The 17,246-nt window shown below is 37.9% G+C and overlaps 1 protein-coding gene and 1 non-coding gene across 2 annotated transcripts; both read left to right on the forward strand.

Annotated features, from left to right (window-relative positions):
* The first annotated feature begins 5,732 nt into the window (after window positions 1–5,732).
* LOC123590908 (protein tyrosine phosphatase type IVA 1-like) lies at window positions 5,733–6,435 on the forward strand. The gene has a single exon (XM_045464539.1). The coding sequence runs from the start codon at window positions 5,838–5,840 to the stop codon at window positions 6,357–6,359; it is 522 nt and encodes a 173-aa protein (XP_045320495.1). The 5' UTR covers window positions 5,733–5,837; the 3' UTR covers window positions 6,360–6,435.
* An 8,624-nt stretch (window positions 6,436–15,059) lies between these two features.
* LOC123592340 lies at window positions 15,060–15,180 on the forward strand. Its single transcript, XR_006709728.1, has one exon. It is a non-coding gene; the product is annotated as a U6atac minor spliceosomal RNA (small nuclear RNA).
* The last annotated feature ends 2,066 nt before the right edge of the window (window positions 15,181–17,246 follow it).

The raw sequence follows: 17,246 nt of genomic DNA on the forward strand, positions 1-17,246 counted from the left end.
GCATGCGCAAGAGTGGTGATGATGGCACCACCCACCTACGCAGTCTGTTCTTCCGGATTAGCAATCAAGCACCCGACCCCTGTCTTCAGCTCTCGTCCACTCCCCGCTTTTTCACTCTCCGTGACCAAGCCACAGGCAGTACCTCTTTCCCGAGTTTTGTGTCAGATGTGGCTGTTTTCCTCTGCCCCTTACTTCTGAAGGAATGCGGCTTTGACCCGTTCTGCCCCTCTGTGGGAGGGTCTCACCGAGCAATGGCCGAATGAACAATGGCCAAATGTTGGCTGTACCCAGGAACGCGTGCTGCACCCTGCTGCTGCCGGTGCCCGAGACTGCAGCCAGGTGCCAGCCCATCCCAGAAAAAGTTCACGAGACAGTGTAGCAGCAGCATTTCAGGGATTATGGAAAATCACAACACACATCTGGCACCAGGCTTCACCCTTAACGATCGTGTTCTAGCACCAGTGAATGTGGCCGTTTTCTGGGGTCTGCTGGGACTAGGTGGCTTCACAAGTCTCCACCAAATGTCCTTCCAGCAGTGGAATCGCTTTTCCCCGTGTGGCCTGAGAACGTCCCGGACCCCATTCTGCTCCTGCGGATTTGCCCTTCCCACCAGAGCACCGCCAGGTATCGAGCTGTGGAGTTGCAGACTCTGCACTCCCCCTGTTTACAGTCTTAATGGAATTTAAACCCTCTCCTTTCTCCTTTCTCCCTTTTTATTTTAGTCACTGCGGCTGAGTTTCCAATTTTCCACTTTCTCCAACTGCTTTTGGGGAAGGGTGCTTTTCCTGTATTCTCCCCCTCCCCTCTGTGTCTGTCCTCTTTCCACCTGCAAAAGCACCTCCCTTCCTGCGGCTTCTCGCTCCCCAAGTTCACCTCTCCGTGCCGCGTACCTGCTGAATTCTGTGGTCCAGGTTGTGCAGATTGTTGTGTTAATCCTCCAGTCAGTTTTCTAGGTGTGCTGGATGGTTTTGTGTCGGTCTGGCTGTATTTCATGGACGCGAGACACACAAAAAACTTCCATGCTGCTCTGCCATCTTGGCTCCTCCCCTATCCATTCATTGTTTAGTAGCATATTATTTATCCTCCATGTGTTTGTGCTCTGTCTAGATTTTTTCCCTTGGACAATTCCTGGTGTCATTGTGTGTGTTGAGGTCAGAAAAGATGCATGCTAAGACTTTGATCTTTTTGAATTTGTTGAGATTTGTTTTGTGGCTTAACATGTGCTCTATTCTGGAGAATTTTCCATGTGCACTTGAAAAGAATATGTATTCTGCTGTTTAGGATGAAATGTTCTGAATATATCTATTAGGTATATCTGCTCCAATGTGTCCTTCAGAGGCACTGTTTCCTGTTTGATTTCCTGTTTAAATGATTTGTCTATTGATGTTAGTGAGATGTTAAAGTCTTCTATTATTGTACTACTAACTATTTCTTCCTTTATATTTCTTATTAGCTGTGTTATGTATTTGAGTGCTTCATATTTGGTGCATAAATATTTACAATTGTTGTATCTTATTGTTAGATTGTCTCCATTATGATTATATGTCAGTCTTTTTTATTTTATTTTATTTTATTTTTTTCAATATATGAAACTTATTGTCAAATTGGTTTCCATACAACACCCAGTGCTACAGTCTTTATTTTATTTTATTTTTTTTTTAATTTTTTTTTCAACGTTTATTTATTTTTGGGACAGAGAGAGACAGAGTATGAACGGGGGAGGGGCAGAGAGAGAGGGAGACACAGAATCGGAAACAGGCTCCAGGCTCTGAGCCATCAGCCCAGAGCCCGACGCGGGGCTCGAACTCACGGACCGCGAGATCGTGACCTGGCTGAAGTTGGACGTTTAACCGACTGCGCCACCCAGGCGCCCCTACAGTCTTTATTTTAAAGTCTACTCTGTCTAAGTATTGCTACCCAGCTTTCTTTTCACTTCTATTTGTATAATGTTTTCCATCCCTTCACTTTCAATCTTCATGTGTCTTTAGGTCTTAAATGAACCTCTTGTAGGCAATATATAGAAAGGTCTTATTTATCCATTCTGTTACCCTGCACATTTTAATTGGAGCATTTAGTCCATTTACATTCAAGGTAATTATAAGTATGCACTTACGGCATTTTGTTATTTGTTTTATTGTTGTTCTTATAGTTCTTCTCTGTTCCTTTCTTCTCTTGCTCTGTTCTGTCATGGTTTTCTGGTTTTCTTTACTGATATACTTGGATTACTTAAAAATTTTTTTTTGCATATTTATTACCAGTTTTTTGATTTATGATTACAATTAGGTTTATATGTAATATCTTGTGCATATAGCAGTCTATATTAAGTTGATGGTAATTTAAGTTTGAATTTATTATAAAAGCACCTAAACTTTTACTCTTCTCTTTCCCCCTGCAATGTTTTAGGTTTATAGTGTCATACTTTACATCCTTTTCTGGGTTATTTACATGAATGTGGGTTTTATGTAGTTGTATCCATGTGGCAAGGTAAGTTTAGGATCCTCCCACTCCACCATCTTCCCCTAGAAGTCCTTAAAAACTATCTTTTAAAAAGTCATAGGGGAAAAAAGAAGAGCTTAGGGAAATGAAGTGAAACAGAAAATTGCCTCAAAAGTATTTATTTTGTCACATTTCCAACCTTCCTAAACTGCATCATGAGCTCAGCATTCTCTGATAATGAAGGGAATGTATGTGAACACTGGGAAATGACAACTGATTGTGTCATGTTCATTGTTTTTCCTTATAGAATGAGGTCCTACTCTATGGACTGCTGATGCAAAGGCTACAAAAGCTGGTTGAAAAGAGCCAATCTATGAGGACACCTGGAAGCTCTTTGGTCCTTTCAGAGGCTAAAGAAAGTAAAATTCTGCTAAGGAGATGGTCTGCTTTCGAGAAGGGGTTACAAGAATCAAGGTTTGCAACATGTCTGTCCTCACCCTGTGTGCAATGCTGAGAAGGCTTCTGGGCATCCAGCCGTTGCTGGCACCATCGCTGTAGCAGCGCTCGAGTGTGAAGCTCCTTACGCTGTTGGGCTCAGCCTGGAGCAAGGTGTGCACATGCTACAGCCACACGCAGACTCTCCACGCTTGTCAGTAACAGCTGTGAAATCTGCCCCTCGTCTCCTCTCTAGGTAAGAAATTTCCTCAATCAGAATAACACCTGGCCCTTGAACAGAGTTGTGTATTTATAAAAATGTTTTCACCTAGGTTATTCCTTCTTATGAATTCATAGAAGCCGAAAGCGGAAGAAATCTCAGGTGTTGTGACCCCCATGGAGCAAAAGGAGAAATTGAATCCAGTAGAACTGATCACTTTGCCTAAAATCAAATAGCTATATAGCTGCAGAACGGAAACCAGTATTTAGTTCTGCTGACTCTCAGCCCAGTAACTTTTCCACTATCATCACATGACATTCACACTTGTTTCCATGGGTTTCCTCCACCTTTTTCTTCTGTCTGTCTTATTAAATATGTCCTATTTGTCTTCTTTTTTTCATTTATGCATTAAGGGTGACCTACTCATATCAACATCTAATAATATCTAATTTTGTTGATTATTTCAAAAATTGCCTAAAAACTGATTATTTTGCCAGTAAGCAGTTACATTTTCATCTTTAGGTTTCCTGTCTCTCATACTGAAAAATTAAGTATGAGTATAAATGTTAATTGGAGTTGTTTTCCTTGTCATTGCAATGATTTATACTTGAGTTGTTTCCTATCAGCTTTACCACAAGATGGAATCTTCGAAGTAAGTACTCCTTTACAAATATTCTCTCTCAGTGGGCAGGCACTAATGAAGCTTCTGTCAAAAACCTGGCAAGAAAATGTTTCTTAAAGTCATAGCTGATGCCAGACATTAACTGCATCAGATTTTCTATTCTGTGGTGGGAAAAGAAAAACAAAAGCATTTATATCTAACTCCAATTTTGCTAAAAGGGAAAAAATTATATCCAGGTCAAGGTCCAATCCAGTGAGGTTTGAATAAATGGAGATATTGTATCTTCAAAATTCAGTGCTTGGTATGCTTAACACTCAAAATTGTGCTAATAGTTAAAACAGCATTGTACAGAGTTGGAATGATATCCCTTTGCAAAGGTGTGCATTCTCAAAGGATACTGATTCTATAGTGACTGCCTTCCCCACTCAACACTTATAGGCTCCACAGTTAACAAAATGTTGCTTTGGTACCACAGCACCAAAAGGCATATGCTCTGGCTACTAAGAGGAGGTTGCTGAAAATTGTCACTTAAGAACCTTCAGAGACATCCTCTTGATTGATCAAAGATATTACCATTCTCTTCTGTTGTCCATAATCCTACTCCATGCTGCTAATTTCATAGCAATTTTCTGCATGATTCCCTATTTGAAAATGCTGTGGTAGCAGTTAGAAATCTTAAAATTTTCCTAATTCACTCTAAATTGACTGCCAACACCTGTTTTGTTTTCTCCTAAAATGGGGAGAAAATTACTGTTCCAACCACCAACTATCTTGTGTATATTCAGTGAAACATTTTTTTCTAGTTATAAATTTGTGTAACTTAATTGACACAGGGAATCCCTTTTTTAAAAAAAGTAAAAATAAAATCTTAAGTAAATCTAAAAAGGTTTTCTTTGTCAATAATACTGACTTCAAAATAACTATGATCAATAAATTATTGTATTACAATTGAAATAATTATAGTATTGGTTCATAATTATATGTTATTTGACTCAAGGAAGCATCTTTCTAAACAAGATACAGGATATTTCAGAGGTCCTTCTTATCTTCTGCAAGACTCCTCTTTTTAGGGACAGAAAGCCAGAAATTTCCTACAAAATTCAAGACACAGATTTTAAGGGTCTAGTGCTTCTAAATTTTAACAAAGAAATTTGCATTGGAAAAGAGTGTTACATCCAAGAAAATGCTTTCATGCTAAAGGTTAAATTACAGAGAGAAAAACTCAACCTCCAAACTTTCCCACTGCTTAAAGAAATTGAGAAGAATTCAGTGCTGCAACATGAGCCAGCCACACAAGCAAATTTTTCAAAAACAGTATGTATAGACCATGCGCCTTTCACAAAAGTTAGTGCAAAATGATGCAATTACTTAAAAACTCTAAAATTTTCAGAAGAAAACACATAGGAGTAAATCTTCTTGACCTTGGGTTTGTCAATGGGTTTTTAGATACAATACCAAAGGCAAAGAAAAAATGGTAAGTTGAATTTTATTAAACTTATAACTTCTGGCTCTTCTCGGAGCCACTCACTGCGTGGTAGAGTCTGGTGCCCCTGCCGCCACCCCGTGATGACCACCGCTACCCCCTGCTCTGTGTCGCCCCCACCTCGGGAGCAGCTGTATGATTAGGCCACAATCTTCAATGAGTACACATATTCCTCAGTTCTGTGGTGTTCTTGGTCACACATTTATGGAGTTTCTGAAGGGCAGTGGAGATTACTTCCAGGCACAGCACGACCCCTATGCAGACAAGTGAACTGTAGAAATTCATGACTACTCCACCAAGAAGCCCCCATAAGAAATCTTAAATGAATGAAATCACTCATCATTTACCTGGACACAGAGTGTTGACTTGAAATCCACAGAGCATTTTACAAGAGTTCTGACCTGGATGGGGTAAACCTCAGTGCACTTTTTTTCTATTCCCTCAGTATTACTGGATTGAAGAATTGCTCCTTCTTGTTAGGAGGTTCATCTCATTTCCCACTACACTCCCAACTTCATATTCAGAGCACTGAGAATTTCAGGTGGAGTATGTTGAAGTAGACTCAGTTTCTTTGCATCATTTCTGCATTCAATTTTAAAATTCTTTCATAACCTTATTGAGTGTTTTTTAACAAGAGTAACATGGCTCAAGTGAACTGCCCAGCTCCTGTGAAAGTCACATGCAAGAACCTGAGATTTCTCATTTCGCACAATCCAATCAATGCAACCTTAAACAAATTTAGAGAGGAACTTAAGAAGTATGGATTTACCACAATATTAAGAGTGTGTGAAGCAACTTATGACACTACTCTTATAGAGAAAGAAGGCATCCATATTCTCGATTGGCCTTTTGATGATGGTGTACCACCATCCAGCCAGATTGTTGATGACTGGTTAAGTTTTGTAAAAATCAAGTTTCGTGAAGAACCTGGTTGTTGTATGGCTGTTTGTTGTGTTGCAGGCCTTGGGAGAACTCCAGTACTTGTTGTCCTAGCATTAATTGAAGGTGAAATGAAATATGAAGATGCCGTACACTTCATAAGACAAAAGCGGTGTGGAGCTTTTAACAGCCAGCAACTTTTGTATTTGGAGAAGTATCGTCCTAAAATGCAGCTGCGCTTCAAAGACTCCACTGATCATAGAAACAACTGTGGCATTCAATAAAACTGGGGTGCCTGATGTCATTACCTTGGAAGTGAAACTTGAAACAGGACCTAATTTGTTGTACACATTAGCCAACATGTTGGCTTAGTGAATAAGTATAATGAAGCTTCCATAGGAGTAGTGGAAAGCAGCTTTATTAGGCCACAAGTTTGACAGAATTGCAACCTCTATGCTTGGGTTACGATCAACCTGTTTGGACACTTAGCAAAAGATTCTGGCTGTTCAGCATTTAAAATGTGTTTATCACTTGTACCAGTTGACCTTTCCTGAAATCATGCAGTATTGAGTTATGTCTTTAAATCTATTCCCATGCCCAAAATCTTATCAATATATAAGAAATTTACAAAGATTAGGTGCCAAAATACCCAGCACAATATTGTATATTTTTAGTGTTATACAGAACTAAAATCCCAGGAACTGTGAACACTCTGGACCTTATGTGGTTTATTCCTTCAGTCATTTCAAACATAGAAATTAGGGCCTATATGGTTATTTGCCTGCTCACTTTATGTTTACATCTCCCACATTTGTACCAGTATACATCAGGTTTGCTCAACCATTTTTTTTTATTTTTACCAAGTCTTACAATAATTGTTTCATGTCTTTCTACAAATTTTATTTTGTGCTGTTATGGAAAACCTCCATTCTGAAAATCTACATTGTACAGAAGCACGTGTCTTTACTGTCTCCAGACAAAAAAGCCTTACAGTTAATTTTAATGTTTGCACTTTCAGGTGCAACTTACAGGGAGGGCCTGAAAAAAGAACAGGAGGGGGCTATTATTTTTAGTAAAACATTGCCTTTGTCTTGTGCAGAACATGTAGAATATGCTCTTTAATTTAGTAAATATTTTTTAAAAGGTAGAGGTGCTTTGTTATTGTAGCTAAAACAATTCTTAATCATAAAATTTCTGAAATACTTGTATTTTGTTTTCTTATCTGAAGTTGTTTACCAACTTATTTTTGTTTGAAGTGTGATTTTTTTCTTCCTTCTCTTCCCAACCTCTCTTGCAAAAAAAAAAAAAAAAAAAAGAAGAAGAAGAAGAAGTGGGTTTCTGCTAATTAATTGAGCAGACATCTAATATTTTATATGCCTTTTGACCTGTATAACTTAATATTTGGATACTTGATAATTTGTCTTATTAGGTAATTGATAAAATGGTGATGTGTATTAATGTTAGTTCAACCATATATTTATAGTGTCTGGGAATGTGTGGTTATAGTTCTGTGGGAGAAATAATTTGTCAGTGTTCACCAGCTTGTAAAAATCTAGTGCAAGAACTTAAACATCTAAATAAATAATGAAATGCATTTATCATCAAAAAATAATTAAAACTTCTGCCAAAGACACTGTAAAAGAATGAAAATGCAAACCACTGACTGGAAGAAAATATTTGCAAATCACACATCTGATAAAGGACTTGTATCCAGAATATACAGATAACTCTTCAAGGTCAACAGTTAGAAAACAAAGAGCCCAATTTAAAAATGGGCAAAAATAGGAGCAGAGTTGTCATCAAAGATGGTAAACAGATGGCAAATAAGCATAAAAATGGATGCTCAACATCATCTACCAGTAGTCAAATACAAATTAAAACAGCAATGAAATCTCATAACATACTTATTGGAATATCTAGAATACAATGACATGCAGAAGAATGAAACTGGGTCACTTTCTTACACCATACACAAAAATGAATTCAACATGGATGGAAGACCTGGAGACCGGAAATCATCAGAATCCTACAGGAGAAAACAGGCAGCAATCTTTTTGACCTCAGCTGTAAAAACTTCTTAGATGTCTCTGGAGGCAAGGGAAATAAAAGCAAAAATGAACTATAGGAACCCTATCAAGATAAAAAGCTTCTGCACTGCAAAGAAAACGATCAACAAAACTAAAAGGCAACCGACAGAATGGGAGATGTTTGCAAATGACATACTGGATAAAAAAATCAATACCCAAAATCTATGAAGAACTTACCAGACTCAACACCCAAAACCAAACAATCCAGTGAAGAAATGGGCAGAAGACATGAATAGACACTTTTCCAAAGAAGACATCCAGATGGCTAACAGACACATGAAAAGATGCTTAACATCACTCATCATCAGGGAAATACAAGTCAAAGCCACAATGAGATACCACCTCACACCTGTCAGAATGGCTAAAATTAACAACTCAGGAAACAAAAGATGTTGGCGAGGATGCAGAGAAAGGAGAACCTTTCTTCACTGTTGGTGAGAAAGCAAAGTGGTGCAGCCACTCTGGAAAACAGTATGAAGATTCCTCAAAAAATTAAAAATAGAGCTACCCTATGATCCAGCAATTGCACTACTAGATATTTATCCAAAGGATACAAAAAAAAAAATTATGGAAAGAGCCCAAATGTCCATTCACTGATAAATGGATAAGAAGACGTGGTGTTTTCCATTGTCTGTACACACACACACACACACACACACACACACACACACAATGGAATGCTACTCAGCAATCAAAAACAATGAAATCTTGCCATTTGCAACAACATGGATGGAACTAGAGTATATTATGCTAAGCAAAATAAGTCAGTCAGGGAAAGACAGATATATGATTTCACTCATATGTGGAATTTGGGGAACACAACAGATTAGCATAGTAGAACAGAAGGAAAAATAAGGCAAAAACAGATATGGAGGCAAACCATAAGAAACTCTTAAATATGGAGAACAAACTGAGGGTGCTGGAGGGAAGGGTGGTGGGAGGATGGGCTAAAAGGGTGTTGGGCATTAAGGAGGACACTTTTTGAGATGAATACTGGGTGTCATATGTAAGAGATGAATCACTGGGTTCTACTCCTGAAGCCAGGACTACACTGTATGTTAACTAACTTGAATTAAAAAAAGAATATCTAGAATATCAAAATCTGAGAGTACAAACTGATAAGGGTGTGTAGCCATGGAAAACGTCATTCATTGTTGGTAGGAATACAAAATTGTAGAGCCACATTGGAAGACTGGAAATTCCTTATAAAGTTCAACATAATCTTACCATACAATTTAGCAATTGCACTATTATTTACCCAACTAGTTTTAAAACATATGTCCATGCAAAATCCTGCACACAAATATTTATAGCAGATTTATTTATAATTGCCCCAAACTGGAAACAACCAAGATGTCCTTCCATAAATGAATGGAAAACAAATTAAAATATATCTATATAATGTAATACTATTCAATAATAAAAAAGGAGTTCTCTATAAAGGCATGAAAAAACATGAATGCAACATAAATATATATTGGCAGGTGAAAAAGCCTGTCTGGAAAAACTCCATGTTGTATGATTCCAATTAGATGACATTTTGGAAACAGCAAAATATGGACATAAAAAATCAACCACTGGTTGCCGTGTGTTTGAAAGAAGGAGGAGGCTTGAATAGGTGAAGCAGAGGGTTTTCTTAGGGTGGCTAAACTCTTGTGTATGATACTGTAATGGTGGAAAGTGACCATATGTGTTTGTCAAAGCCCACAGGCTTCTACAGCACAAAGAGTGAACCTTAATGTATGTAGATTATAAAAAGTCAGTTGGTAGGTCAGGAATATCAGGATGGAATACAGAATGTAACAGAAACGTCTAACTGTATTATAAGTGTATGAAACAACCTCACCAAAGGGAGTTGGGGAAAATGGTTCTGAATGGAAATAACTATTGTCTATAAGACTCAGAAAAACATGAGCATATATTCTACTTGATAAAGTTCCCCACAGGGTGATATGGGTTAATTCTGAAACCACTATGAATGGATACTAGAATTGAGGTGTTAAGTAAATAGGGGCACCGGGGTGGCTCAGTCAGTTCAGCATCTAACTCTTGATTCTGGCTCAGGTCATGATCTCATGGTTCGTGAGATGGAGCCCCACGTCTGGCTCTGCTGACAGTGCACAGCCTGCTTAGAATTCTCTCTCCCCTTCTTGCTCTGCTCCTCCCCCTCTTGCACTCTCTTGATCTCTCTCTCAAAAATAAATAAATAAACATTAAAAAAGAGATTAAGTAAATTGATGGTGAATGGTGGGAACATTCTTACTGTTGGTATGGAGGGTTCAAATAAGCAAATAATGGAGGTTAGAAAGATCCATGTCATAATAAATCAGAGGTATCACACTGGAGATAACAGCATTAACTCATGTTTAGTTTAATATAAGCACAGATGGCTCCATATAGAGCATAACCTGTACACATAGATTTGTATATACACACATATAGTACTTCCTTGCTCTGTCAGCTAAGAAAACCTAGAAGCAACGAGACCCAGTAGCAGCAAGCAGTCCTTGGTTTCTAATAACATTTGCCAATGAAAAAAACCCAGCCTCCTTGGAGAAATGACTGATTTTATGACTGGGATAGGAAATATACAAGAAGCTCCTGGTGTATCTTGTAGTGTGTAAAAATAAGACAATGTTAAAAAAAATGTTAAATGTAAAAAACCCAAAAACCCCTCAATGATGGACATTGTGTCTCTGTGTCAAAGGGGGTTGCAGGAGCCAACTGAAAGAGCTCTCAATGGCTGAAGTTGAAACAATTTGAGTAACAAAGTAATATTAGATTATAACCCAAAGGGTAAAGTAAATGTCCATGAGTCTATACTGATAGTGACTGAAGATGACTGAATATATATAAATGGAGGCAAGTAGATGAATCTCCTATCTAGAGGAAGTCTAAATAACTTACATAGAGACTCCACCCTCAAGGAAGTGAACTATAACTTACCACTCCTTGTTTGTTTTAAACTCCCTACTCTTTAAGTGTGGACTGAAAATAGTGGATCCCTTCTAAAGAGTACAGTACAGAAAGGAGGAAAAAGTAAATTTACCATGGAGAAAACTGACAAACACTAGCTCAACCATGTGATCGACGTGAATGTCAACAGTGATCAGTCATGTTGATAGTATGTACCCTTGCTATGCTGTGATGAAAATGACACTTACCTGTTTGGACTTTCTCCTCAAAATCCATAACCCCAATCTAATCATGAGAAAAATATCAGACACATCCCAATTGAGAGGCATTCTACAAAATATCTGGCCAGCACTCCTCTAAATTGTCAAGATCATCATAAACAATAAATATCTGCCAAATTGTTATAGCCAAGAAGAGTCTAAGGAGACATGAAAATTAAATGTAATGTGGTAGCCTGGATGGGATCCTGGAAAAGAAAAAGGATATTAAGTGAAAGCTAAACAAAATCTGAATAAAGTGTGGACTTAAGAATAAATGTATCAATGGGACACCTAGGTGGCTCAGTCAGCTAAGCGTCAAACTTTGGCTCAGGTCATGATCTCAAGGTTCGTGAGTTTGAGCCCTGAGTCAGGCTTTGTGCTGACAGCGTGGAGCCTGGAACCTGCTTTGGGTTCTGTGTCTCTCTGTCTCTCTGCCCCTCCCCTGCTTGTGCTCTGTCTCTCTCTTAAAATAAATAATAAAACATTAAAAAAAGAATAAGTGTATCAATATTGATTTATTAATTGTGACAAATTTACCATACTAATAGATAATAATAGGGAAACGGTATGTGTTTCAGAAGTTTCCTATACTATTTTCACAATTTTCTATAAATCCAAAGCTGTTTTAAAATTTAAAAAAAAGTTTACATAAATAATTATGTTATGTTTTTATCAGATTAATACTAAGTGGTGCATGGGATGCCAGATGGTGAGCCATGGTTCAACAACAGACCTCATGAGTTGATGAACTAGAAGTACTGACGGGGCCTGGAAGAAATACCTGGCATGTCTCCAGGGGCCACATGGGAGGTAAAGGCAGAGTGCAGACAGAAAGTCAGGACCTGGGGCACTGCCTTTAATAGGGTCTGTAGGTGGAATGCTTAATTCAAACCGAAAGAGTGGAGTATTAGTATGCCAAAAGGGGAAGACACTGGGGAAACAGAAGAGACTATTGATCACAACGGCTGTTAACTTATATTTATATTTGCTTGTGACTCTGTGCACTGTTATGGAGAGTTTAACAAAATTACTCCATAATATTTTTGTCTTAGCATCTGTTCCCTGTTGCCAAGATGCCTGTGGGGGGCCTTGAACTGATACTACCACTCCCTCGAGCCCACTTCCTAGATAACAGCCTACAGACTCACAAGTCAACTGCCCTATCCTTGTGAGAAACATTCTCCTCTGCCGCCTCAGCCTTTCCTTGTGCACCCCTTAGACAAGACCCCCCTTGGTGCTTACCAAAGTCTTGCTCTTTTGGTTTGAATTGACCAATCTGGGCTTAATCTGAAAACTTCAAAGCAGTCCACCCACTGATCCTAATAAAGGCAGTGGACCTGGTCCTGACTCTGTCTATCTGCACTCTGCCTTGACTTCCAGTTTGGCCACTGGTGGTGTACTGGGTACTTCCTTGAGGTCCTGTGAGTAATAATCTATAATTCCAGTACTTCCTTCAGGACCTATGAATAATAATCTATATTTCAATCCCTCATGTGGTCTGTTGTTGCACTGCAATGCTCAGAGGCTCTATTTAATGAATATTAATTTAACAAAGTCACAACAACTTCCATGTTGGGGCACACAGTTGCATGAGGGGGCTAATGTCAGCTTAAAGTCAGTGAAGGCAGTTTGGCCAAATACAATGGATGATAAGGCAACAATGGTATGGAGTAGCTTAGCTAAACTCTCAACATATGTACCCAAAACACCCCACATGGCCATTAATGAGAATGTAATTAATGTGCTTGACTATCCAAAGTAATTTAGGGAAAGAATTAGCGAAAGCCATGAACCAAACTAAACAGATTAAAAAGGGGCAATTGCAAATTCTAGCTCTGAAAAATAATTACGTATAAACAGGAAATACTAGTAGTAACAAAAATTATGACATAAAAGTATGGAAAAGATAGGGACTTAAGGAATGCGTGTATATTGTAAGGCAAAATTCCAAAGACCATGTATCTAGTTGAAGAATCAAGGACAAGCACTTATATTCATTTAGAGCCAGAAATAGGAAAGAGCTTGTGCAGTTAAGAGCGGTTGCTTCTGAGTATCAACGTTCAATGTTGAGACTGTTGTCAACTTTAGGAAGAATGAGACTCGCAGAAACTTTTGTATTTTGAAACTATATTTTTCTTTAAAATATATTAAGAATAAAAAATAAAGAGTAGTGTGTTTAATGGAAAAAACATTAGGCCTCAATTTAGGAACCTTAAGCTCATGTGCTAAAAAGTGATAAACTTTGAGCACAGCACCATTTCAGGTCTTCATTTTTTCACTTGTAAACTGAAATATTGGACTAAATGATTCATGAGGATTTCCACTCTAAGATTCTAAGGTAGTAAAAAAATATACACCAATTATTTTATAAAGGGACTTGCCATGAAAAACCTTTTTGTTTTTTAAGGAAAAAGTAAAATTTGAATGACAGACACACACACACACACACACACACACACACACACACACACAAAATTCCAGCATTAATGGTTTAAGTAACTACAGTTTACATCAGAGAGATGCCATATAGTTATTCAAAATTGCAAGGGATGGCGAATAACCATTTTAGGGATACAGTGTGAGCTAAGACACTATTCTAACACATTGTATATTACACGGGTGGGGAAGAGTATGTGATCGCATCAGCTTTACCAGAACAGATGATTAATGAAAGTTTGGAGAAATGGGTGGAAGTCATAACACAGACGGCTGTGCAGATCAGTTAAAGAGCTTTTATGACTTTATCTCATGGTCAAAGAATGATGTAGAAGAGGGAAAATATGAAAAAAGTTTTAGGACTATTAATGTGGTAGTTGTGTGGAGGAAGACAATGATACAAGTTAACAGATGACTTCAGATTCCCATGTATGTAGGTTGGAACCCTGGTTCTGTATGACCATCAGCAAGTCACTTAAACACCTTAAGCCCCCAGTTTCCTCATGGAATTATATGAAATTAAAGGGTATATTTATATAATACACTTGGCATAGTGCGTGGCTCAATAATCAAAAACTAAAAAAAAAAAAATGCTTTGCAAACAAAAAGTGGGTACAAAGGGCAAAGTTTAGTGAGACCATTAAAATAGTTTAAGGAGATGTCAATGAAAGTAAGATTAAGGAATGAAAGAAGTAATGGGCCTTAATGACTAGCCAAAGGGGTGAAGAAGTATGAGGGGTCACCATTGACTCTGAAGCTTGGTGTCTGAGTGACTGTAAGACCCAGGGGTCAACCCGTCAGAAATATGAACTCCAATAAAGGGGAGGAACGGGCTCAGGAATAGAGGGAGTATGATGAGTTCTGTTCTAACTGTCTTGGGTGTGAGGTGACAAAGAGATTTCTAGGTAAAAACGTCTAACAGGCAACTGGAGATATAGATTTGTGATATCCTCCTCCAACTGCTACCTGGACATATATATTAAGGTTCTGTTCCCATTCATGTTCTTGTATCTATAGTCTCCCTCTCAGTAATTTCAACCAATTCCACCCTTTCAACAATCACGCTCTTCCTGAAAACCTGAGGCCTACTGGAAATTTCTATTTCAATGTCTCATAAATACCTCAAACTCATGGTATCCCAAATCAAAAACTGTCTTTATCCCTAACCAGGCATTTATTACTGACTTATCTCATTCTGTTAATAGTACCTCAAGATCACCCAGAGTGGGCAACTTGGAGAAATCATTTATGTCTTCTCCTTTCCTGGTAAAGTCTTGTTAAATGAGTGCTGTATGAAAGGAGAGGTTAGTACTCTTGAAAAAGATGAGAACAACCTAGTTACTAATGTAACACATTCATGGTTAAGGGATTGCTACGCACTTCATGGCCTCTCATTATGACGTTGCACAAATTGTCAGAGATACAAGTGGTATATCGAACTGCATTAACATTAACGTTTTTTTCTTCATTAAAACACAAAATTAAGAGAGTCAAAAGGCAATGCAGTGAGTGGGAGAACTTATTTGCCACACATATCTGACAAAGGAATTCTATTAAGAGTACTTAAGAAACTCATCACTTCACAAAAGAGGACTTTGAAATGGCAAAAAAGAAAAGAAAATATGGTAACTCTACTATTTATTTTAAGGAAATACAAAATGAAACCCATGAGAACAAACTACTGTATACTCACCAGAATGACCGGAATGTTAAAGACAGAAAATGCCAAGCACTGGGAAGGATATGGAAAAACTGGAATTCATATACTGGTACGTGAGCATTAATCGCTACAACTATCAGAAAAGGAGTTGGTATGATCTACTACAGCAACTTGTGTGTGACCCAGGAATTAAATTCCTACATGTATATCCAACCAAAAATCATTCACACAAAAGTCCGTGGCAGCATTCTATGTTATTACTCCAGACTGAAAACCACCCAAATGCCTACCAACAGTTGAATGGGTAAATAACTATGGTCCATCTATGTGGTATAATGCCATACAGCCATGAGAACAAGCTAACATACTTGGATAAATATCACAAGCATGGTGTTGAGTTAAAGAAGCCAAACAGGAGGGAATATCATGGAAAATTGCATTTATGTAAAATATGAAAGCAATTGAAAGTAATGTGTGGTGTGAAAGAGTAGTGGAATGGAGAGAGGTAGAGATAGAAAGTGGGGTCTTCTGGGGATGGTCTCTTCCTTGATATAGGTGCTGGTTTGTGATAATTAAGGTAGTTGATATACACCTGAGAGTAAACAAAGATATGTACTTTTTTAACATGTGTATTATATTTCAATTTAAAGTCCTATAAATTTGGCGACTTCATTATTTTTCAACTTTGTTACCTCCTTAGTATCCAGTGTTCACCTTTTTATCTCAGACCCTTACTACCTTCATCTAAACAATTGTTGATTTTCCACAACTTTCTCCCTTTTAATTTATTTTAATTACGTAGGTCTATTAGTCTTTCAGAAGCAGAGCTTGGATCATGCAGCTCCTTACCGACTATGACATTAAGTTTAAATACCCAAGGTGGCTTTCTAGGCCTCCATACATTACTTCCAAAAAGTTTTCTCACCCATTTTGGCTTAAAACTGAATAAACAGAAAGATTTCCTATTAAAGTGTGATTTTGTTCCCTGCTGGTCTCATGCTAGTCTTCTTAAAAAAGTTTTTACCACCTTTTATGTTGAAACTGTGTTTTCTTCCAGTCCCAATTCAAACATCCAGTCTGTATTCTTGGCTACTGCCTTTTACCCAGTTTTAGAATACCTTCTCTCCTTCTTTAAAGAGTCCCTTGACAATTATTGCATGCTTCCTCTTACAGTTTGGATTATCTCTGCCATGATTTTTTTTCTTTCTTATCCTACCCTTTTAATTCTAACCACCAGTGAGATAATAGAAAGTTTGTCTCACTTCTCTTTCCACCATTTAATTCACTTAGTTGTAGTTTGTACACACTGATCAATAAACATTCTAAAACTTTTTTTTTTAATTTTTTTTTTCAACGTTTATTCATTTTTGGGACAGAGAGAGACAGAGCATGAACGGGGGAGGGGCAGAGAGAGAGGGAGACACAGAATCAGAAACAGGCTCCAGGCTCTGAGCCATCAGCCCAGAGCCTGACGCGGGGCTCGAACTCACGGACCGCGAGATCGTGACCTGGCTGAAGTCGGACGCCTAACCGACTGCGCCACCCAGGCGCCCCGAAACATTCTAAAACTTTTAAAAATTAATTTACTCTAATAACTTACAATATTTGCTGTTCTATGTTTATCAACCATGAGATTATTTTTGATTAAGTGATCGAATTTTACTAGGCAATCTGGTTTATGTAAGCGGTGTTCCTCTGCATTCTTCCAGAAATTAAAACTGCAGAGAAATTTATCATGACTTATGCTGTGAAAGAAAGATAAATAAAGGAAAAACAGAAACAAAAACAACTATATATAGTTGGTTTTGGCTC

This window comes from Leopardus geoffroyi, chromosome B4 (genome assembly GCF_018350155.1).
Source record: "Leopardus geoffroyi isolate Oge1 chromosome B4, O.geoffroyi_Oge1_pat1.0, whole genome shotgun sequence".
NCBI lineage: Eukaryota > Metazoa > Chordata > Mammalia > Carnivora > Felidae > Leopardus > Leopardus geoffroyi.